Source organism: Podarcis liolepis (genome assembly GCF_965112155.1).
Source record: "Podarcis liolepis genome assembly, chromosome: 5".
NCBI lineage: Eukaryota > Metazoa > Chordata > Lepidosauria > Squamata > Lacertidae > Podarcis > Podarcis liolepis.
This window is the reverse complement of record NC_139556.1, coordinates 86,829,577-86,854,421: the sequence shown is the minus strand read 5'-3', so window position 1 is coordinate 86,854,421 and position 24,845 is coordinate 86,829,577. Positions and strand designations below refer to the sequence as shown.

Sequence of the window (24,845 nt, the reverse complement as noted above, 5' to 3'; positions counted from 1 at the left end):
TGCTTCTGGCTATAAAAACAGGGATCTGGAGAAGAGGTCTGCTAAATGGTTACACCAGTGTTTGTTTGTTTGTTTATTGCCCTGTTTACTGCTCAGCTTCCGGGCTTCTGATGGGCATCTGGTTGGACACTGAGAACAGTTTTTTTAAAGTGTTGGTGTTGTTTGAATCACATTCTCATTCATATCCTACACTGTGCAATAACCACAATGCAGAATTTAATATTGTCTTGTGATGCCTCTACCAAGAACTTGCATGCCTGTACAGATGATTCATCTGTAGTTTAGAATATGCTGGTTTTTATTAATACATTGGCAGAGAAAAATAAACTCTAATTTATACATTCAGAACTGCCCATTAGCTGCTGGGCTGTCTTTTTAGAAACAACATCCCAAATGGTTGAGATTCTCAAAGTATGAGTGGCTGGAGTAGGAATACAATGGTATTAATTCAAAGTCAAGTAGTAGAGAATAGCAGCCATTTCCCCTCTTTCAAAATGAATATCCATTTATTCTTGAGAACTGCAAAGTGTATTCCTATAATTGCAGAGATAATAGCCCAGCTGATTACATCCATTTGTCAATGGTAACAACTCTCCTTTCCTTTTTTTTCCAAACAAACAAATTATTGCCACTTAGGAAAGTGGAAATGTTGACATTCTCCATAACTCGCATTCAAAAACAATTCGTACGTGTACAAAATGGCTGGTATAATTGTTATGGAAATCTATCAGAGCTTTCCAGTACAGGAAGTGCTGTTCATTTAATTAAGAAAAAATATATAAACACTCTGCTCAGTCTGAAGGACAAACAATCCCAGCTGGACACAGTTGCAAAAACTGTGAAGGTAAACCACGAAGGCATGGGTAGGCAAACTAAGGCCTGGGGGCCAGATCCAACCCAATCGCCTTCTAAATCCGGCCCGCAGAATCAACGTGTTTTTATATGAGTGGAATGTGTCCTTTTATTTAAAATGCACCTCTGGGTTATTTGTGGGGCATAGTAATTTGTTTATTTTTTCCCTTCAAAATATAGTCAGGCCCCCAACAAGGTCTGAGGGACAGTGAACTGGCCCCCTGCTGAAAAATTTGCTGATCCTGCACCAAGGTTTCATATGCCGATTCAGTGGAGGGGGGGGCTATCTGCAGAGGGTCATAAGAAGAAAAAAATTCTGAACGAAACAGTGGATGTATGATTTTTGTGGTTCTTGTCAAATCCCACAGGGCCCTGGTTTCTTGTGACAGAGCGTTCCACCAGGCCGGGGCCACGGCCCAAAAGGCCTTGGCCCTGGTCGAGGCCAGTTTAATCTCCTTGAGGCTCGGGAGATTAGCTTAACTGTTTATCCATAGGCTCCTCCAATGACAAGTGAACAATTATAACATAAAATTCAAGACTAATGATGACATTCCTGAACGAAAGACTACACTGTGAGGAATTCGACTTGTGGTGCATTTACCTTAGTTTGCCATGATTTGAGGGCAATCGATGCAGAACTACAACCTCACATTGCTACATCAAATGACTGTTATTCAGTTCAGTTTCATGAGTACTATGATTTAGCAGAGCTGACAAAGGGCAGGAAAGGTTTCTCCAGCATGTTAACAGAGTAAATTAAGTGGACAACATAGCTCCACATGAGAGAGAAACTGACAAAAACTGGTTGAACGACCTTCCTGGTTTTAAATTGTAGGTTTTAATGCTCAACTGTTTTACCATCGCATACGTAAAAGCCACCTTGAGAACACGGATGAAAGGCGAGGTAGAAGTTTGTTTTTAAAAAATAAAATAACAGAATGGAAGCTTTCTTTGTAATCCATGCACTGACAGAAGATAAGCTTGCCTCACAATGCACCATTCATCTTAGCCTTAGTCTTTTAATTATTCAGGGCTAATCAATATGTGTTTCAACCCTTTTAATTGTGAGTCATTAATGGCATTTATTTACATCTATTCACAGGCTGAAAAGGTACCTTCTCAGTTTAACAGTTTGCAATTGCCATTCTAAATTTCAAGAAACAGTGTACTTTGGGTAAATTCAGACGGTCGTGAATTGAGCTGTGGCTACTCGTATAAATTCAGTGTTTATACAAAAATCCCACAATGTTAATAACTCATATGACCTAGATGCAGGTACTCTCTTCCCTATTGCAAACAGCAGTATGCCTGGCCCTGAGTGAAAGTGAAACCTTTGGTATGAAATTACTTTGAATACAACTCTGATCCCATCGTAAGTGCTAAGTCTTCCTTAATGGATATAACAACCCAGCACTTCCAACACAGTTATAGCTGTATCAGGAAGTACAGAACCCGAGACAAGAGTTGGAAATGCTCATTATCATTTGCATTGCAATGTGGATGAAAAGTTCCTCATGCATGCACCTTTCTCTCGCTAGAGCAAAGCTTGCGATAATATAGGAGAACAATCTCTTCCAAATTGCCATGGGCACCGCAACCAGGGCATTACGACAGAAGTCAAGACATGCTCCATAAATGCAATCTGACTCTTCCTTGAACTTAGTCGAGTTAATTGAAGTTGATAACCAAATAAGTGGCTTGAACACTAAGATGCTGAAACAGTCTCTGCTGAAGACTTGTGGGAGCAAAGACTGTCAGGACTGCATTGTAGATGGTAATAAGCAGGAAAGACCAGCTTCATGGGGTCACTCACATGTCTGTTTTGCGACACTTCTTATAACATGCAAAGCAGCCCTGGCATACTTTGTTTCCACATCTCTTTGATGAAAACTATTCCAGGATTTGACCCCCTTACTGTTAAAATTCCTTTTCTGATTTTCAACCTCAATTGATTAATAGGCAATTTGTAGCTACTTGTTCCTTTACCCAGAGCTACCTTCAATCCAAATTGCTTCCAAATTGCTGCACATATTAAGCTTTAAATGCACAGCTCTGAGAAGAGGGTCAAACTTTGCTATCCAGAGGAAGTAAAAGTTGCAGCAAGGCTCCAACTCTACTTCCACTGTTGGAGACAGTATACTTCTGGATGGTAGTTGCTGGAAACTGCAGGTTGGGAGAGTGTTGTTGTGTTCAGGTCCTGCTTGCCAGTTTCCCATGGGCATCTGGTTAGCTACTGTGGAAACAAGATGTTGGACTAGATGGGACACTGGCAAGATTGAGCTGGACAATTCTTAAGTCCTTATGGGTACTTCAAAATTGACATTTATGGATCAGGTGCCCATTCTCTAGATCAGGCATGGCCAAACTTGGCCCTCCAGATGTTTTGGGACTACAACTCCCATCACCCTAGTTAACAGGACCAGTGGTCAGGGATGATGGGCACTGTAGTCCCAAAACATCTGGAGGGCCGAGTTTGGCCATGCCTGCCCTAGATCAGGCTTCCTCAACCTTGGCCCTCCAGATGTTTTGAGACTACAGTTCCCATCATCCCTGACCACTGGTCCTGCTAACTAGGGATCATGGGAGTTGTAGGCCAAAAACATCTGGAGGGCTGAGGTTGAGGAAGCCTGTCCCAGATGATCAGTCATCAAATAAAGCTCGCAGGAAACTATTTGACACTTGAAGACTTCCAGAACTCTGCAGACACAATCCAATAAGACTTCAATATAATTAAGACATGGTTTTTTTAATGGGTTTATGTATGTTCCAGCTTTGCAGACAGGAAACCGAAGCCAAGTGATCACGAAGATGAGTGGCGATATCAGTGATTTGATGCATAGCTCACTCCTTGAACTCAAAATTCCAGGGTCAAATCCCAACACAGTAAGTGAAACCACATTGGCTCTCATGCCCTTCCAATCTTGTTTGGCACCATTATTTCCCCTGGTTGTATCATCTTCTCATTTCTGGTTCAGCAATGCAAGCGGATCCTATCCCATCATTGAACACAGGAAATGGAATCATGTTACAGTCCTACATAGCCAATCAGATTTAGCTATGTGAGGAGGTCAGCGTGGGCTAGTGAGAATGAGCAACATTTAAATGAATAACTGAACATTTTCACCGCAAGAATTGAAAAAAGTATTTTTCAGCATAGCCAAAAATATTCATGAAAAATGGTCAGTAGCTGCAGCTCAGCTCATCGTCTTCCACTGAAAATCTTGGAAATTTGGAAAGTTATGGCAAGTATCAGTTTAAAGACAAAAAAATAATAATCAAGATGTGATTATTCGACACATGGCCATTACATTTTCCAGTACTCGTTGAGAGTTAGTGCTGTTTTACGGCGAATGAAATAGTCTCAAATGTTACATGTTTTAGAAATTGGATACTTGCCAAATGCTTTGATGATTTTAAAAAAAATCTTAAGAATGCCTGCAGATCAAATTACAAGGATACAAGTATTACACTAATCAGTAAAACAAAAGACTGCTTTCATCAACAAGTGATCACAGGTTGTCACTCGTCTCTGACTTCAGGAGATTTGATGGAAGAAAACTTGATGATATAAATTAGAAATGACAGTCCACTGAAGGGAGTTAACACAGGGGTCACGAACTCTTTAACTAATTTCTGAAGCTTATCAATGTGAAGAGACATATCTATTTTCAGAGTGCGTTGCTCACTCAGGAAACCAGAATGTGGGATAAACTGGTACCTTGAACTCTTTAAATTTTATTAATTTCACCCCGCAAAGAAAATGACAGGGTCCTCCCCCGTGGTGTAAATTAGCTACGTGAAGAAATTTGTCCTGCGGGTACAACCCTACACACACCAATTTAAGGCTTGCTTCCGTTTTGAAGAAGCTGTAAATAGGACTGGGCTATAAATGTAATTTGTACATTTTTCGCCATAAAGTGCCACTTGCAGTCATTCCATAATGGAGATGCATGCATGTAAAACTAGTTGATTAAAAAGGAATGGTGAAAGAAGAAGACTGTCTCCTATGACAGATTATGAAAAATCCAGGGGGCGGAGGGAAGGAAACAACAAGCTTGCAGAACCTGTGCACAACACACACACACACACACACACACACACACACACACACAAATGTCATTCTCTTCTATCTGGTGCAGATCTGTCTCAAGGGTACTGTAAGAAGTCATGACACGGTAGAGAAAACCCATCATGTGGATCGAGAAAGAAAGAAATGAGAGTGTGTGTCTGGGTCTCCCACAGGCATCTGACTTGCTACCGTGATAACAAGATGCTTGATTATGATGGGCTTTGGGCCTGATCCTGCAGCGCTCTTCTCATATTCTGATGAGCCTCTCGGTACACAAATGTGATATGTTGTTGTTTAGTCGTGCCCGACTCTTCGTGTCCCCATGTGATAAAAGCTTTCATTTCACAGGGGACAAGAGTGGTGTTCTCTAGCAGACATAAAGTTTAGCCTAGAAAATGGAAACCTGAGACTAAGCTCCAAGTCAGGGGTAGGCAACCTAAGGCCCGGGGGCCGGATCCAGCCCAATCGCCAGCATGTTTTTACATGAGTAGAATGTGTGCTTTTATTTAAAATGCATCTCTGGGTGATTTGTGGGGCATAGGAATTTGTTCTCTCCCCCCCCCCAAAAAAAATATAGTCTGGCCCACCATATGGTCTGAGGGAAAAGGTTGCTGAAAAAGGCTGCTGACCCCTGCTCCAAGTGAACCTTGGCCAATGACAAGGCGAGGAATTCAACCTAGCACTATGGCAGTTGTTCCGTCATTGCAAGCTTTGCCGCCCATCTCCTCCTCCCTGAACTGTTCTGGGGATTCTCACAACAACAACAACAACAACAACAACAACAACAACAACAACAACAACAAATTAAAAAGCTACGTGGGTGATAAATAAGACTTGCTTCCCCTGAAATGAGCAAAAAACCCTTCCCGATAAACTACTAATGCTTCCATTCAAACTCATGGTGACTCCATGTGGCTGGATAAGGCAGGAGCTGAAATGCTATGCTGTTTATAATTTCTGGTGAAATCTTATCCCCATATCTCTGAAATGCAACAGATCTTTATTGTTAGCAGACACGAGAAGTCACAAAGAACTTGCAGGGTGATCCGCCCCATGCCATTGTTCCCAACTTCTGTTAGCCACAATAGCTGATGGAGAACCTGGACATTATGTTTCTCTTGAACCTTGGTCAGTTTGCTAATAGACATGGACAGATCTATCCTTCATTGATTTGTGTACCCTTCTTTGAACCCAGCTGCTTTAGGGGCCTTCTCATTAACTCATTGCAATGAATGAAATCTAGCCAAGGGTTGCACAGACAATCATTTCCCTCCCTTTGCCTGTTCAGAGGTATTGAACATGCTGGGTATGCCTGATGGGAGTTGTAGTGCAACAACATCTAGAGGGGACAATGTTCCTGCCTTAACTGTACACCTATATCATTTTGAAAGTGACCTATTATAATAAGAGAAGTCTCCAAATCTAAGCAATTAGTACTAAATAACTGCCCAGTAAAGCCTATGATAAGAGATCTGAGCCAAAAAGTGAAGCTTTATGCTCACTTTAATTAACATAAGCCTTTGTTTGGTAGAAAACCTGAATCCAATTTTACAAAGTTTGTCATATATATGTTTCTACATTCTGTGTGACTAAGAAGTGAGATATGGGAGATAAAACTGTCATAACACAGCAGATGCAGAATTACACTTTGAAAAGCTAATCAATCCACTCCCCTCCGGCGTTTTTATTTAGCTGCGCGCTACTTCACTAAACAGGAATTTACTTCACATCTGGAATTTACTTCCAGCTGTGAGGACTGCCCATTCCAGTGCAGTGAGATAATCTAAAAGTTGTCTGCTATAATTAAACTAGATTACAGAAAAGGTTCTCAAACTGTCATAGCAGGCTTCCCCAAGTTGATGGAAGTGTCAAAACCTCGACAAATGTAAGAGTAAGGGCTGATGTTTAAAAAAACGAAGGACCACGGGGAAGCTGCCAAAAAGCACTTACAATCCTATACATTGATAGTATATAGCAGCTTTAAGGATGATAGGATAGCACCAGTATTTAGACAGAGAGCAGCTGTGTGAAAAACCCTTGTAAATAAAGTTACAAGGCTGAGGAATAGAAATAAAAATTAGTAATGTCCCTGATTAGAACAGGGGTTGGGAATCAGCTCAGGGGCCACATTTCTTTGTGAACAACTTTCGGAGGACCTCATGCCAGTGCTAGGTGAGGCCAGAGGCAAAAATTATCATGGCCAGAGGGAAAACCTTTGTACCACATGTTGCATTTGCAGCATAAGGTTTTTCTAGACACCCCGCCTCCCAATTCTCCACTCAAGCAAGCAAGAGGCATTGCTACAGGTCAAGGATACATCCCAGACAGGCAGTATCACTCAAGGAAGGCACAGAGCAAGGCCTGTGAAGAATGAAGCCTACAGAGAGGCCTGAGGGCCAGAGAGAGAGAGATATAGAACTCCGCATGTGCTCCCCTGGCCTCAGTTTCCTCACCCCTAGATAAAAAAGATAGCTTCTGTACTCCAGGGAAGGCTGGCTTAGCACTATTTCCTCTTTGGCGATCACTTGTAGCCGAGTAAGACTTTCTTCCATGAACACGATTTTAACAGTGAATCTGTAAGTGGCTGTGGAGGCCAATTCTGGATCCACATATCCTTCCACAGTGGGGGCATTGGTTTCCGCATGGGAGTTGATCATGGGGAGGGTTTGGCAAGCATGCCTTCCTCTTAGCACGTTTCTTCCTTTCGTCCTGAGTTCGAGCGTCTTCAAAGTCTATGACACCTTTGGTAAAGGCTGTTCTCCAACTGGAGCACTCGAAGGGCAGTGTTTCCCAATTGTTGGTGTTTATACTACATTTTTTTAAAGATTTGCCTTGAAAGAGTCTTTGAACCTCTTTAAACCACCAGCATTACGCTTTCCATTTTTAAGTTCAGAATAGAGTAGTTGCTTTGGAAGACAATCATCAGGCATCTGAACAACATGACCAATCCAATGAAGTTGATGTTGAAGAATCATTGCTTCGACACTGGTGATCTTTGCTTCTTCCAGTACACTGGCATTAGTTCGCCTGTCTTCCCAAGTGATGTGTAAAAATTTTCAGAGACACCATTGATGGGATTTTTCGAGGAGTTGGCTTTTATAAGTGGTCCATGTTTAGCACTGTTTATATACTGACTGGCTGCAGCTCTCCAGGATCTTAGGCAGTGAACTCTCCAGCCCCTACCTGGAGATGCGAGAGACTGAAAGTGGGACCTCCTGCATGCAAAGCAAATGTTCTACTGAGTTATGTCCTGCCTTGTCTGGGGAATGGGCAAATATTGGAACATACTGTTGAAGGTCCCCTTTGTTAACCAATGGTTCCCACAATCCTCTGGCACCATTAGCTCATGCTTTGCTAGTGCTCAATATGGTGGGATTGTACATTTTTGTGGGAACCAGACACTCATCTCTAGATGATCCAAATAACTGCTCCTCTGCTTGAACCCTCAAAAGCAGCGAACTGCCATCCTAGGCTGATACTTAACTGCCACTGATCTCTCTTCTCGACATATCCTTGGTGTAACAATATGTAGTGCCATGACAGATAAATCTTTGCATTCAGAGAAATAATGGGTTTCTGGAAGACTTATGGATTGACTCAGTTTAGTGAGCTAGAAAGCCTTAAGTGTTTATTAGTATAATGATGGATAGGAATCACAGTGGCACTCATGCATTGTAACAGCATCAAGCCAACATCGACCGCACTAACAGCATGTAAAGTTAACAAGACTTCTAGCTGACTTTCCCTATTTCTGGATGTGTGAATTACCTAAGCCAATCAAAAGAAAACCACACGAGAACTGAATGGAAAACCTCAATTAAAAAGAAGGCTTGCAAGAGCAGCTGGTAGCTTTCTGCGGAAGTTAACTCATCAGCTTTTCTGAGCGGGATGGAGAAGTGTGGGGTACATTTAATTGCAACAAATATTTATAGTGGAGTACACCCGGCACGTTAAAATACTGGAAGGCAAAAGAGGATTTTTGAGTGAAATCCTAACTCAAGATGAAGCTTGATGTTTTGTGCAACTAAAGGGAAATAGCTGTATGGAAAATATCTGTGATAACCATTTTAAAAAACATTTTTCGCAAACAGGAGTGTTCTTATCCAGGAGACCAGAAGCTATGCTGCAGTCCAACATTGGGAGGGCACTATGTTGGCTACCATTTCTATGACGAGCAACTCCACTAATTAGAAAGAAACCTCTTGGCAATGGAGGCCAGGCAAGCAAGCAAACAGTTTAAAATCACCCATCCAGTAAACTTATGCAGGAGACAATGCAGATCAAAGCAAACCGAGACACATACACCATCTCTTAAGGCCCCCGTGAATGGCCTGATACTACACCAGTGGAATTAAAGGATACTTTATTCTTCCCTGACCAAGCATATGCTGCCAGAGTTGCAAATGGCATATTGTGGAACAGTGTATAAGCTTACTCATCCTAACTATGCTTGAATAAAAATCAGGCCAGTCATTTTTAGGAGAGGGATGTGGAATCTGCGGATCTCCAGATGTTGTTGGACTCTAGCTCTCATCATCCCTGACCACTGGGCCATGCTGGCAAAGGCTGATGGGAATACAACACACATTGTACCTAGATTATAGAATGATAGAGTTGAAAGGGACCACGAGGGTCATCTAGCCCAACCCTCTGCAGCGCAGGAATCTTTTGTCCAACGTGGGGTTTGAACCCACAATCCTGCATTTAAGAGTCTCGTACTCTACCAATTGAACTATCCCAGCTTCTATAATGTTTTGAATCTCAGCTAAAGCATCCATGACAGGGTGGGATATAAATTGGATGGATGCATGGACAAATAAATAAGGAAAACATCTGGAGGGCTCCAGGTTCACCATCCATGCTCTAGGATCAGAGTCATAAGAGCACAGCCTTTATGGCCCAAATTATTGCTCAAGTTTCAAAATTCAAAATCAGAGAAACTTACAGAATGACCGTATCTCCTTCCCATATTGGATCAGGCCACTCATGCTTTGTCCAGCAACTGGCAAATACTCTTGCCGTCTAGGGCCAGATCCACTCTTTTCTTTCTTGAAGCCAGAAATATGGGTGGGTAGCAGAGATTTCTTGGCCAACAGAACCTCACATGAAAGTGAGATGCAAGTCACAAGGGTAATCACTCTCGGAACTCGATGTAGTATCGTTCTAAAATTTGATCACTAATACAGCAGCTTCAACCATATCTGGAGATGTTAAAATTGTGAACACTCTATGTATATACGCCCTGAAACAAGACATTTCACACCTCTAAACTATATTGATATAAAAAGATTGCTAGGGTGATTCACAGGCATGTTAGACCAACGGTCCTTTATATGGTTGACATTAAAAGGAATATCTACATTTGGAAAAGATATGAGTTGCCAAAGGCTAACACAGAGAGCATCTGCTAAAAACAGTAATGCCTCAGGATTCTTACCTTCTACTATGTCAATTGCAGACTCTAATTCAGCCCAAATTCAGTGTCTGAATAAAAGAGTAGCTGCAGGCAAAATAAAGATTGCAAACGAGAACCAGTTCATTTCAGATATAGCAGGCTATTTGAATGAGAAAGATTTGTTAGCTTCTGAAAACACACACAAAACCTAATCAGGTCAACCCTCCCCATAACAGCCTCGTCTGAAAATCTTATCATCATCATCATCAAGAAGAAGAAAGAGAAATGAAGCTGGGTTGTAGATAAAACTGGATTGAAAAACTTTCACAGGGCCAAGCAAGTCCTGAGAAAGTGGAGGCAGTTTCAGAGACTTTCAGGATTTCTTAAATTTGGGAGAGGAGATTTGTTGTTGTTGTTTAGTTGTTTAGTCGTTTCCGACTCTTCGTGACCCCATGGACCAGAGTACGCCAGGCATTTCTGTCTTCCACTGCCCCCCTCAGTTTGGTCAAACTCATGCTAGTAGCTTTGAGAACACTGTCCAACCATCTCGTCCTCTGTCGTCCCCTTCTCCTTGTGCCCTCCATCTTTCCCAACGTCAGGGTCTTTTCCAGGGAGTCTTCTCTTCTCATGAGGTGGCTAAAGTATTGGAGCCTCAGCTTCAGGATCTGTCCTTCCAGTGAGCACTCAGGGCTGATTTCCTTCAGAATGGATAGGTTTGATCTTCTTGCAGTCCATGGGACTCTCAAGAGTCTCCTCCAGCAACATAATTCAAAAGCATCAATTCTTTGGCGATCAGCCTTCTTTATGGTCCAGCTCTCACTTCCATACATTACTACTGGGAAAACCATAGCTTTTACTATACGGACCTTAGAGGAGATTTACCCACTTTAAAAAAGGAGTGGCTGAGAGTTATAGTCCACTGTGATTTAAATTGGCACAAGAAAGGTAACAGAGATGGTGCCTGGCTAAGTATTTCATGGGAAGGAATTCAACAACACTGATGACCTCCTGATACAATGGTATCACCTCACCTGCAGTATGCAGTTTATATGTTATTTCTAAAATGTCAGATTTATGATGGTGATGGTGATCTGTTCTCTGTAGGGACGAGGAACCTGTGGCCTGCCCAGTGATGTTGGACTACAACTGCCATTATCTCTTACCATCAGCCATGCTGGGTATGGATGATGGGAGTTGTAGTCCAGCAACATCTGGAGGGCAACATGTTCCCCATCCCTGTTCTGTGTGCTCTGATCAACAAACCTAATTTTTGCTTGGAGAAATCTTTACGCAATCTGTGCTGTTATATCTCGCCTCATGCTATTGATTTGATCTTCTCAGTCAAGCTACTGTAGAGGCACTGATAACAGAAACTCCAGAATGTGATAATCATTGTCATTATATTTTATTTGAGAAGTGTCTACAATTGACGAGGCACTGTTCAATGTATATAAGACAAATCCATGCCAGCATGCTTCCAGAGTCAAAATGGAACATGGAAGAACCCATTCAAATTATACTCAGATTTTTCTTTTTGAATAGATATCCTTTACAACTGCAGCTTCGTAATCAAGACATAAGCATTCTCAAAACAACAGTTTGCACGAATATCTTTCATTTGATTTCCAGACAACTAACACTATTTTTCCACTTCAGCAAACTGCTGATTAAACAAGAGACAGTGAATGGATTGTTACCTTCACAAGATGTCCGGTCTTCTCTCAGTTTCTGGCCAGCTGGACATTTGCAGTAGTAGCTGCCAATCATATTGCAACATTGGCCCTGACATTCTCCATTGGCAATGGCACATTCATTGACATCTGTGGTGAGAAGTGTTTTTATGAAGGTGAACACAGAAAACAGCATGTACAACATTTACGGTTAGGGTTAGCTATGTTTATTTTGCCTTGCACCAGAAGTGTTATCAGAGCAGCTAGAAAATCCAAAGGAGGTCTCCCTCACTGGAGAGCCAGTGTGGTGTAGTGGTTAAAGCAGTAGATTTGTAATCTGGTGAGCCGGGTTCGTGTCTCCGCTCCTCCACATGCAGCTGCTGGGTGACCTTGGGCCAGTCACACTTCTCTGAAGTCTCTCAGCCCCACTCACCTCACAGAGTGTTTGTTGTGGGGGAGGAAGGGAAAGGAGAATGTTAGCTGCTTTGAGACTTCGGGTAGTGATAAAGTGGGATATCAAATCCAAACTCTTCTTCTTTTATCCTCAGAACAACACTGTGAGGTAGGCTAGGCTGATTGGCTCAAGGTAACCAAGCGAGCTGAGTTGGGATTTGAACCCAGGTTTGCCCTGCCCTAGCCCAGGACTCTAAACCTCCATAATCACACAGACTCTCACTTCCTCCACCTCATGCAGACCCGCACAACTTGTCACCAACCAAAACAAATCATAAATCACTAATTAAGCAGGGTGACCACCAGCAGCTGAATCATCTTCCTGTTTCGGCGTGTCTGCATGGAGTTATCAGAAATGGGTGGGCATGTTAAGTACCTGCCAGGCTGCCATTTACAGCTGGTGGGGTACATCTGAGTGGGTGGGTCATGCAGACCTTTCTTACTGTTGTGCCTCCAGGTAAGGTAAAGGTAAAGGGATCCCTGACCATTAGGTCCAGTCGTGACTGACTCTGGGGTTGCGGTGCTCATCTTGCTTTATTGGCCAAGGGAGCTGGCGTACAGCTTCCGGGTCATGTGGCCAGCATGACTAAACCGCTTCTGGCAAACCAGAGCAGCGTACGGAAACGCCGTTTACCTTCCCGCTGGAGCGGTACCTATTTATCTACCTATTTATCTACTTGCACTTTGATGTGCTTTTGAACTGCTAGGTTGGCAGGAGCAGGGACCGAGAAACGGGAGCTCACCCCGTCACGGGGATTCGAACCGCTGACCTTCTGATCAGCAAGTCCTAGGTTCTGTGGTTTAATCCACAGCGCCACCCGCGTCCCTGTGCCTCCAGGTACAGGATCATATTCTAACACAGAGGAGCAGCTGTCGACTGGTTGTGCCATCCCAACATTCAGATTGGACTGATGAAAAAGTGCCCCTGGCCCCTCTTTGCAGGCTGGAATGTAATGTTTTGTGGCTCTGTTCTGCAGTTAAAGGCCAGTGGAATGAAAGCCTCTCTCACCAGAATCCATTCTGCATATCCATTGTCGCTCAAGGTTGCAACCAATCTCTCTTCTTGAAAAATGCCTTGACATGTAACAAGTTTACCAGGCTGGATCTTAACAAATATTCAATGTTGCTCAGACATTCAAGCCATTTCTACTGACACCGCAGACGTTTCAGAAAATAAACGGGTTGACTTGTGTGTCTAAGAGCAACGCCCAGAAATAAATTTTCCAGCTGCGGCATTCAAGGCAGAAAGTTTTCAAAACTACTCGATGGTAAACCCTGCAGCTTTGAAAACCAAAGCAAAAGTGTTTAACTTAACGATTTCTCATTCCAATGTCTACAATATTTTGTACAGATAAAGGAACAATATTGACAGAGATGCTCACCGGCTGCAGCCTTTCAAACGGGAATTGATCCGGGACCTGACTCTAACGACCTTCTTACACAATTATCAAGCACCCCTGGGTCTTACCTAGACTATAGTTCAGTAGCCGGCTGCAGCCCAGGGTGGATTAATTTAAATACAGGTAGTTTAAATCAATGGCTTAAATCACGATTTAAATCACTAATGGATCAATCCTCTAAGCACGGGAAATCAACGTAGAACATACTGTCTCATATTAAGGTGGTGTAAAGGGTGTTGAGCTACTGAGCTGGCCCAAGCCGGGAAACCATTGTTACTATTATTTATTAAATTTGCGTAATGCCCTTCATCCGAAAATCCCAGGACGGTTCACAACAGAAAAATAATACGTAATAAAACACAAACAAACCAATACCTCTCCACTAGTTAAGGCAAGCAGTAGCAGAAGAAAAAGGACTGCTGTTGTTTTTGGATATCCTTTTCATTTTTCCTGCACAGCTGTGTTTTATGGGTTGCCAGGTCACATCACCAAGCATGAACAACATTAAGATCCAGCCCAGGCTCCCCTCTTTCAGGGCTTATGCTGCCTTAAGATCTGCCAGACTCGGTTCAGCCAACTGGGTCCTGGCTCATACACTGGCTATCTCCACCTAAGTCAGGATGAGGGAGTCTGCTCACAAGTAGGAATGTCAAACCAGTGTGATAACATAGGAGCATAAGAAGAGCCTTCACCTTGGCCAACCGGATGCCTGTGGGAAACCAGGGAGCAGAGGATGAGCACAACAGCACTCAGGGCCGTCTTAAGCATATCCGGCGCCGTGGTGCAAAGATCCCTCCTGCTCACCCCCTCCCCGGCAACTCCAAAACAAGGGAGGGGGTGGTGAAAAATGTCCTCTGCCTCCCCCGTTGTCCCCGATCACCAGCGTGGTGGAGGCGATAAAGCAGGAAAACGTGCTGGCGGACATGCTCTCCGGTGTTGAGGCACCCGAGAAGGCAGCACGGGAAGGCTACGCACTGCCTTTTGCCAGGAAGCAGGAGGACAACAAACGGGGGCAGAGCCATCTTAAGCAGATGCAGAGGCTTGGGGGGAAGCTGCCCGCAGCTTCCATCCTAAGCCTCTGCGGGGATTGCTCTCCTCCTGCGGAGGCTTGGGAGCTGTAAACCCGCCAGCCATATACCGTATTTTTCACTCTATAAGACACACCAGACCACAAGACGCACCTAGTTTTTGGAGGAGGAAAACAAGAAGAAATATATTCTGAATCTCAGAAGCCAGAACAGCAAGAGGGATCACTGAGCAGTGAAAGCAGCGATTCCTCTTGCTGTTCTGGCTTCTGTGATAGCTGCGCAGCCTGCATTCACTCCATAAGACGCACACACATTTCCCCTTACTTTTAAGGAGGAAAAAAGTGAGTCTTATAGAGCAGAAAATACGGTAGTTGGTGGGGCGCAGCTGGCAGGTGTGCAGGGAAAGGGGAGGCTGCTGGCAAAGCCACACAGCTCCCCCACTTGCTAGGGCGCTCCGAGAGGCCGACGCCCTGGCGCAACGAACCACAAAGACCAATGGCAAAGACGGCTCTGACAGCACTCTCCCGTCCTGTGGTTTCCGGCAACTGCTATTCGGAAACATTGCTGCTTCCAACTGTGGAGGTAGAGCGTAGCCATCACGGCTAGAGGACATCGACAGCTCTCTCCTCCACGAATTGGTCTAATCTTCTGACAAAGCCGTCTAGATTAGTGGCCACCCCTGCCTGCTATGGGAGAAAGTTCCACCGTTTAACTGTGTTGCATGAAGAAGTGGCTTTCTTTCACATGTCCTAAATCTTTCAAAATTCATCTTCATTGGATGTCCACGAGTTCTAGTGTTATAGGAGAGGGAGAAAAACTATCCTCTATCCACTTTCTGAGGGACATGGGTGGCGCTGTGGGTTAAACCACAGAGCCTAGGGCTTGCCAATCAGAAGGTCAGTGGTTCGAATCCCCGCGAACCTGTTTCTCGGTCCCAGCTCCTGCCAACCTAGCAGTTCGAAAGCACCTCAAAATGCAAGTAGATAAATAGGTACCACTCCGGCGGGAAAGTAAACAGCGTTTCTGTGCGCTGCTCTGGTTCGCCAGAAGCAGCTTTGTCATGCTAGCCACATGACACGGAAGCTATACGCCAGCTCCCTTGGCCAATAAAGCGAGATGAGCGCCGCAACCCCAGAGTCGGTCACGACTGGACCTAATGGTCAGGGGTCCCTTTACCTTTACCTATCCACTTTCTGCATGCCATGTATAATTTTACAAGCTTCTATCTGTCGCTTCTTACTTGCCTTTCCTTTAAACTAAAAAGTTACAAACGCTGCAACCCTTTTTCATTTAGCGAAGTAAATTACATTTAGTGCCATTCTAACACACGTCCCCCCTCCCTAAAATAAGAGCAGAGCTTTAATAGACCCTTTTGGAATAAAAGGTGATTTAGAGCATACACACATACACGGAATGGGGGCAAGGAGAAAGTTTGCAGAAATTATCATATGATCACAGACTTAAAATCTTGCCACCCTGGAATTTCTTTTTAATTTTGCTAGATGTTAAGTTGGTCTCTGTTTCAGCGACCACACTCATGGGGCTAACGCGTTCTGTGAACCATAATAAGCTGACTTTGGTGAATGTCATAGCTCACTGGACCGGTAATAAACTATTGGGGTGGAATAAGCTCTGCTAAAGTGTTCACATTCTCAGTGGCATAGCCCATAAACAAAGCCCACAATAATTTCAGGTAGTGGCTATCAACTACCCTACTGGTGTTCCAATAACCAGCGACAAATCTGGCACAAGGCTAGGGCCCAAAATTATTATGAATGATTTACTTCAGTAAATAAGCCAGTCATATGATAATTAAACATTCTGAGTTACTCGTGGAAGCTGAGGACAATTGCAAACCTTGGAAGGGTAGACAACAGTTCCAAAAGCAGGCAAATGCTTACTAGGATAAGGATCTGAAGGTTTATTTATTTATTTGCATATTTTTACACCCTGCAACATCGATGTAATCAAGGCAGCTAATGAAGTGTTAAGATATGGTAAAGGTACAACAAAAAATGGAACAACATAAAACAAGATAAATAGATTAATACAGTGGAATGAAACAATGACAGTCTGTTCAGGTAAGAGATCAAAAACTGCTCCGAGTTAAAACCATTAAGACTGGCAGTTATTAAAAGCCTGGGGAAACAGAGCAGCTTTTGCCTGCCACCCAAATGGTAGTAATGAGGGCATCAGGCAGGTTTCCCTGGAAATACTTTCCCTGGAAAGTCCAAAGTCCAAGGGCAAGGCGCCACTGCTAAAATGGCTCCATCTCAATTTACTGAACTTCATGCATCGAGAGCACTCAGAAGGCCCCAGATAATGATCTCAGTGGAATGAAAGACGGATGCAGAAAAATGTTGTTGAACTGAGACAACTGAGACACCCCCCCCCACAAGACAAAGCAACCCTCATGGAAGCTGCTTCTTACATATGTGTACTCTGATTCCAAAGAGATGTAAAAACCTGCCTTGAGAAGCACAGACCATTTTGATCAAATATTCAGACCTCTGGAGTTGCTTCTCAACTCTTCCTGCCTGAACGATGCTTCTCACCTTACTGCCTTGTGTCTTGACAACAGGCATTGCTCACCGTGATGTGAGAAATGGTCTCCAAATAGCACATTGTTTTCCCCGTGTTTCTTTTTTCTGCAGAAATAGAGACATGCTGGTTCTGACACTTAAATTTGAGACACTTAAATTGACTTATATATTTCCTGCATCTGTGGAGTGGTGTCACTCTGAAGCACACTGTGCATTTTCAAAGGTTAACAATTCCCCATCACAATATATAGAAGAGAACATGACCTAGGAGAAGGTATGGTGGAAATTAATTGTTATTGATAATACAAAACTTTACACTGTGTACATATTGAAAGCCACCCAGAATAATTTAGGTTATGAGGAGGAATACAAAAGCCATAAATAAAAATAAGAAAAACCTCTTTTTGCAAAAAAGAAAGAAAGTATATAATATGCACCAATATATTTCAAATTAAATAGATACTATAACCCAGTTCAGATGAAATGCTGAATCATGGTTTCATGTTATGAGGATGAGCCTGTGAGTTGAAACTCTTTTCCTCCTATGTGTGAGAGGAGGGAAAATGAAAGCTTCCACTTTGGTTTTGAATAACCCTCAGTTTCCTGCTATATCTGAACTTGGGAAACTATAGTTTAACTAAGGTTAGTCAGAATGAACCAGAATTAAAATATGGTTTCAGATCTTGGTTTGTTAACCAAGCACAGTTAAAACAAACCAGTTTCATGAATTTGGACATAAACTGAAGCTGCAGTTTACTGAAAACTAAACATTATTATTATTATTATTATTATTATTATTATTATTATTATTATTATCATCATTAATAATAATAATATGGGAACTCTTGTGTGCAGAGGGGGTGTCATGTCCTGGTAAAACAGACTTCACAGGCAAGTTAAGAAGGTACCAATCCAGCAAGCAGTCGGTGGAGGAGAAGTAGAAGACAGACAGGGAACAGGTAGGGTTTTGTCAAGATCTCAACGCTTGGAGACAAGGGATGTTGGCAGCTGGTCTTTCAGGACCCTGGACAGAGGACAGTGAGCAGACAACTTGGTTTGATGAGAGGTTCTTCTCAACTGAGCCTTTTATGCTTCCTCTCTCAGGCTCCAACCACTTTGCTGAGATGTGCAGAGCCTCAAATGGGCAGTCAATGAAGCCCAGCTGTCCATCGTCTTTCTATGGGGTCATGCCTGGCACACCCCATCAGTTCTGTGAAGTGCAAAGCCATTAGAGGCAAGTGTGTTGGTCCCATGATGGACCTAGGTTTGGGAACTCTGGTCTGAGCTAGTCCCTCAGCCTCTGTGTCTTGGACAACTGCTGGACTGGTCCTGAGTGAAGGGGGAAAGGAAAATGGAAAAATGAGTGCCTGAGAATAATTCCAGTAATATGTCAAGCGCTGGAATCAGGATTAGGTCAGCAATAAAAACAACAACACCAATGTCAGTGAATTAAACTCTTTATTCAAAGAAACCAAAACAGTGCAGACCTAGTGATCAACTCTTCCCAGTAGGACTTGCCTCAAAGAGGCAGTTGCAAGGACTGAAGGTCCCTGTCTTCCTACTGCTCTCTAAGGCTCTTCCGCCAGTTTCTTCCCCAGAAGCCTAAGACTTCATCATCTTGTCTCTCTTTGCTCCTCCCTCTTCATTTTTCTGTGTTCTGGGAGACCGGGGGAAGGGGAGCTGGTCACAGCAGAAGGGGAAGGTTCCGTGGCTTCTTCAGCAGCCTGTCTCCTGGCCTCCTCCTCTCTTGCCTCTGATTTTGGCCTGCTCTCAACCTCTTTCTGTTCCTGTCCCAGCCTCTTTCTGTTCACTAAACCCTGTTACCTCTTCAGCTTCTGAAACCTCCTCCTCTCAGTCTGTGCTCAAAATAAATGTTTTTATTTGCACCTGTGCCATAAGCACAAAAACTTGAAATGTGTCTTTTGTTGGTTTATGAAATACAGTAAAGTTTCCGAATTGCATCTCATCATTGCACCTGGTAAGTGCTCAGGTTCCTTTGGAGTAGTTTTACAGAAGAAAATCACCTGTCAAATCCTGCCCATGTATTGCTTGACACAGAGCCTGCAATTTTTTCTCTCCAAATTATCGCCACAGTTTTATTGCCCCATAAATCTACAGACACCTCACCAACATGCTATTATTATAAGCAGAGGGGGGGAAGCAGTTGTAATTTTGTTGGTATGTTTAAAAAGACTCTGCTTCTTAAAAAAATCCTGAGTGCAATCCACTTCCCAGTGAAATCAAGGCCAAACTCCAATAAATTTCAAGGATTGCAAGCACAAACCTTTACACATTTACATTTACACCCTGCAAGGTAGCCCAAATAGACTCTTGAGGCAGCTTATGAGATAACAGCAAAAACCAAACAATCATACGGATCAATAAGATCTTAATAATTGAGACTGCAATGCAATAAAACCTCAAAACCCAACAAAAGAGCTGAAACAAGACTGGGGGGGGGATCATTAAAATAGCATACGCTTAACCTCCTGAGTGCCTGATGATTTTTTTTTTAATTAGCCAATCTTCAGAAGCTGGAGGTCAAATCAGCCTAGTGGGACAGTAAGGTAAAGGTAAAGGGACCCCTGACCATTAGGTCCAGTTGTGGCCGACTCTGGGGTTGCGGTGCTCATCTCGCTTTATTGGCCGAGGGAGCCGGCGTACAGCTTCCAGGTCATGTGGCCAGCATGTCTAAGCCGCTTTTGGCGAACCAGAGCAGCGCACGGAAACGCCGTTTACCTTCCCGCTGGAGCGGTACCTATTTATCTACTTGCACTTTGATATGCTTTCGAACTGCTAGGTTGGTAGGAGCAGGGACCAAGAAATGGGAGCTCACCCTGTTGCGGGGATTCGAACCGCCAGCCTTCTGATCAGTAAGCCTTAGGCTCTGTGGTTTAACCCACAGTTCCACCTGCGTCCCCGGGACAGTGGGACTACTGAAAAAGCCTTGCTACTATCAACCTTAATATTATCACAGGCAAGGAAGAATTTTAGAATAAGGCATTTTTAAAATAGATCTCAGCATATGCCGAGATTTCTCAGTGGTGCTGCCACATTTAGTGGAATTCCTTCCCCAGAGAGGCCCAGCTGGTACCAACCTTGTTTTCCTTTTGGCACCAAGCACAGACATATTTACTCTTTCCAGTCTTTTAGTTTTTCTTTTCTTTTCTTTTCTTTTCTTTTCTTTTCTTTTAAAGCCTATTATATGTCAGCACCGCCCTTGAGCCAGTGCCACTAACTGGACTCATCCACTTCAGCCCCGAATGGGCTAGGCGAGCTGGGTAGCACTTCCAGAGACCACCTTCTGCACAGGAACAGGTCAAAGTGCTGTGGACTCACAGCTTAGAGTTGTGAGCACCGGATTCACTCCCACAAGAAGACAGTCGTCGCACAGCAGAGTCTAGCAGAGTATATAAACAACTCGGAGAGCAGCTCTGTAGAATATCTATAATTACAACTATAATACAACTATATACAGAGCTAAATAGGTCTAAGCATAAATGAATGCTGAACCGCACTGAGTGCCTGCAGCTGCTCTTAGCAGCAACCTTATCTCTACACACGATCTCTAACACTCAGTCTCTCTCTCTCTCTGACACACTGACTGACTGACTGACTGACTGACTTGGTGCTGGAGCAGAATAAGTAGAGAGCAGAACATGCCTCCTCCTCTCTGGAGAATCAGCAGACTCCTCAGGAGATTCTTGGATATGGGAGGGGTGTCACATTCCATATCCTTCAACATTTCTCTGATGAAAATAAGGATGTCCCAAAAGAAAGCATGACAATCCAGGATCAAATCAGAAACCAGGACAAGCTTCTATAAATCTGGGCTTGTCCCTAGAAAATAGGCACACTTAGAGGGTTTGACACTTAGAAGCTTTTAAGTTCCACTAATCAGCACCAGCAATCTCCATCTTCTCTACACTTGAGTTTCAGGGTTTTTCAATCATCCCAACTAGTACATCAACAATGGTGCTCAAAGAGGTGAGGAGAAAAAATGTCCTTACTGTTGAATGTTGCAAGGTGCTGGAGGAGGCAGGAAGAGGCTCGCTAAGCCCTGTGGAAGTGCATGGCTACCTGGCTAATAGTTCCTGTTGATGTTAACAGACACATGCATGCTCTGTGTAACTAGAGCCTTCCCTTTCTGCACTGCCACCTTACAGCAGTAGTCATGCATTTATTTCAGCTCCCAAAGCACTAGCAAGTGATTCCTACCATTGCACTTCCACTATCCTCCACTTCCCCCAGAGAACAACTCATCACTTCTTCACTTTGCACTGTTGAAAAGGAGAAAAAGCTGAGTGTCATGCTACATTTTTTATACTTCACCCCAAACCTCCAAAGGATCCCACACAGAGGTTTCGCGAAGATGTTAAAAAGCATGAGGGCAAAAATAGAATCTTGTGGAATCCCACCAGACAAGTTCCACAGGGCAGAGCTGCAGGCTACAACATTTCAGAGCATTGACAGAAACTCAGGTATACAAGCTAGGCACCCAACGACACCTTGACTCTAGGTTGCAGTCACCTCAAAAGAAGGTTTATTCACCAGGGGGTTGGACTAAATGACCCTTGGGATCCCTTCCAATGCTACAATTCTATGCTTTTATGATCTCAGGTACTTGGGTGGTACATGACCCCAGTCAAGCTTGCAAAAATCTATCATTTGCCCGATAATAAATGTTGGAAATGTAAAGAAACTGAAGGTACATTCTTTCACCTTTGGTGGACGTGCCCAAGGATTAAGGCTTTCTGGGAAATGATCTATAATGAAATGAAAAAAGTATTTAAATATACCTTCCTGAAGAAACCAGAGGCCTTTCTTTTGGGCATTGTCGGCCAATTGGTGCTAAAGAAGGATAGAACTTTCTTTATGTATGCTACAACAGCAGCAAGAATACTTATTGCAAAGTACTGGAAGACACAAGATTTACCCACTCTGGAAGAATGGCAGATGAAGCTGATGGACTATATGGAATTGGCAGAAATGACTGGCAAAATCCGAGACCAGGGAGAAGAAATGGTGGAGGAAGATTGGAAGAAATTTAAAGACTATTTGCAGAAATACTGTAAAATTAATGAATGTTAAAATGATGTTGGACTGAAAAGAAGTGGTTTTGGTAATAAGGTTAATAAGAATAGGTAAATATAGATAGTTATATGGATGAAAATGTATAGTTATAATAGGTTAAGTATAGAGCAAAGTCAAATGAAAGAGGGTAAGGATTTGCTGAAAAGACTTGGAAAACGGGAATACAAAAGGGGAGGTGTGAGGAGGTCAAGGAAATAAGCAAATGAGATCAAAGATGCTGAAAGATGGATTTATCCTTTTTAAAAATATCTTTTTTTCCTTCTTGTTCCTATTTCCTTTTTTCCTTCTTTCTATGTTGCCTTTTTGTCAACCTTCTTGTTAGCTTGTGTTTGTTAGTTTTTGTTTGTTTTTTCTTTATGTGTAATCTTTTGTATAATCTCAATAAATATTCTTTTATATATATATATATATATATATATATATGATCTCAGGTACTTGACTGTACCTTGCTCTTATAGCAATTCGCTTGTCCCAATGCAAGAAGGAGAAACACACACAGGGGAATTGGAAATGGTATTGACTATGGAGTAAAACAGAGGTTTTTAAACTGTGGTTGCCAACCTGACGCCCAAAAATCTCCACATAGTTGCAATTGGACCTGCTCCAGTATTCAACGCGCCTGGAACCTGACTAATTTCTAACACGGCTTCAGAGTGAAGTAGCCCAGAAGGATACCATGGTGAATAGCATCAAATGCTGCTCAGAGTCCAAAAGAATCACCAGAGTCACAGGGCCTTAGCTTTCTGGCCATTCACTAAGGGGAATCAGGACAGCTTTGGCTCCAAAACTGTGTCTGAAGCCAAGTCGATAAGGGTTCCGATAAGCATTTTTCACCCAGCAGTCCCATTGACATAAGCAAGGTGATTTGCAGCACAGCTAATCTTCTGCTTCTAGTCTGATTTAGTCAAATCAAACAAAAAGAAAACAAACTTAATTGGAAATTATATCTATCAGCATATTAAACAGCATAGTGAAGGCTTTGTCCTCACAAAATCAATGACAAAGTTCACATTGATCTTTCTGCATCATCATAGCACACTAAATGCATTTAGAAAGAATAATATAGCAGCGCCACCAACAACTGAGTATTAAGTGCTGGGTTCTGCTATCCTCATTCTCCCTCTTCCCCCAGCCCATTGCTATGGCATTATTTAATATAATACTAGTTCCAGGTTTTGGAAAACTCATTTCTGAAAATTTTTGGCTCCCTTACAGTTGAATGACACTCTGTTGGTTCATATTTATTTATTTGTATACAGACATCAGACCATCTCTGGTTGACTTACAGCAGTATATAATATAAAGCATTAAGAAATACTTTAAAATATTGGATCTCAGTGAAAATGGAAAAGGAGTTCAAGACCAGATCCGCACTCATCCAATAGCTTTGCAGATATCATTCATTTTAAATGAAAAAGATAAATGAGAATAATGTTCATTAAGAATATATGCCTCTACTTCAGAATACATGGACACAACCTGTTTTCTAAAACCCTCATCTACAAAAATCATTTTTTTCTAAGGGTACGGAAAATCAGAGCTGAGTAACATCATTGTGTGAGCCTTTTCTGTATTAAGTAGGACTTTCTCAGCATGCAATTACTCTTCTCAGTTGGATGCATACTTCTTTTATATTATTAATGAAATTATAAAACAGCTGAAATATTTCTAACAAAAATGACATGGTATAATGTTCCAAGGAAACAGATTCTTGGAGAGAGCCACTGGGTACATTTTGCTTCACATTTACAGTCAAATGGGCACGTCTGGAATTTTGAGAAAGCGATGCAATGACTAGTCAAAATGGCTGCCATGGAAGTATGGCAGAATACAAAATGGCTGCCACATCTGAAATAGCTGGGGAAGAAGCAGGACCACAAAATGGTCCAAGAATGTCAACATTAATGCCACTCCAATTAAAGCAGGAAAATGCCATGCAAATCACAGAGAAAAGCTATTTGTGCATCTCCTCTGTTTAGAATGGAAAGAAGGGGTGGTGGTCTAATCCTTGCCTCCAACAAAATGCCAATGGAACACCATCCTAAGGTCCCAGGTGGGTTAAAGCAATTTACAATACAAATTTAAAACCAGTTTTTTAAACCTTGAATTACCAATAAAATAAAATAAAATAAAAATACAACCACCAAGTGTTATTTGTCTGAAAACTGGTATTTTGGCTGTAGCCTGATGGAACCCTTAGCCCTACAGAAAGAGATTGCATAGTGTATCTTAAGTAAGAGGGAAGCCTGGAGCTTGCTGCTTGAATTTCCTGATTAAGTGACAGATGGCAAGAAGAGGAGGAGAAACAGCTAGGGCTAGATTATAAGATTTGGCCATCTGC

The 24,845-nt window shown here is 42.7% G+C and overlaps 1 protein-coding gene across 1 annotated transcript in view; it reads right to left on the bottom strand.

Annotated features, from left to right (window-relative positions):
* Nucleotides 1-24,845, bottom strand: part of LOC310707446 (uncharacterized protein) — a 214,180-nt gene that overhangs the window by 98,547 nt on the left and 90,788 nt on the right. Inside the window, 1 exon segment of the mRNA XM_083504656.1 lies at nt 12,014-12,136. Coding sequence (XP_083360782.1) covers nt 12,014-12,136 — 123 coding nt within the window.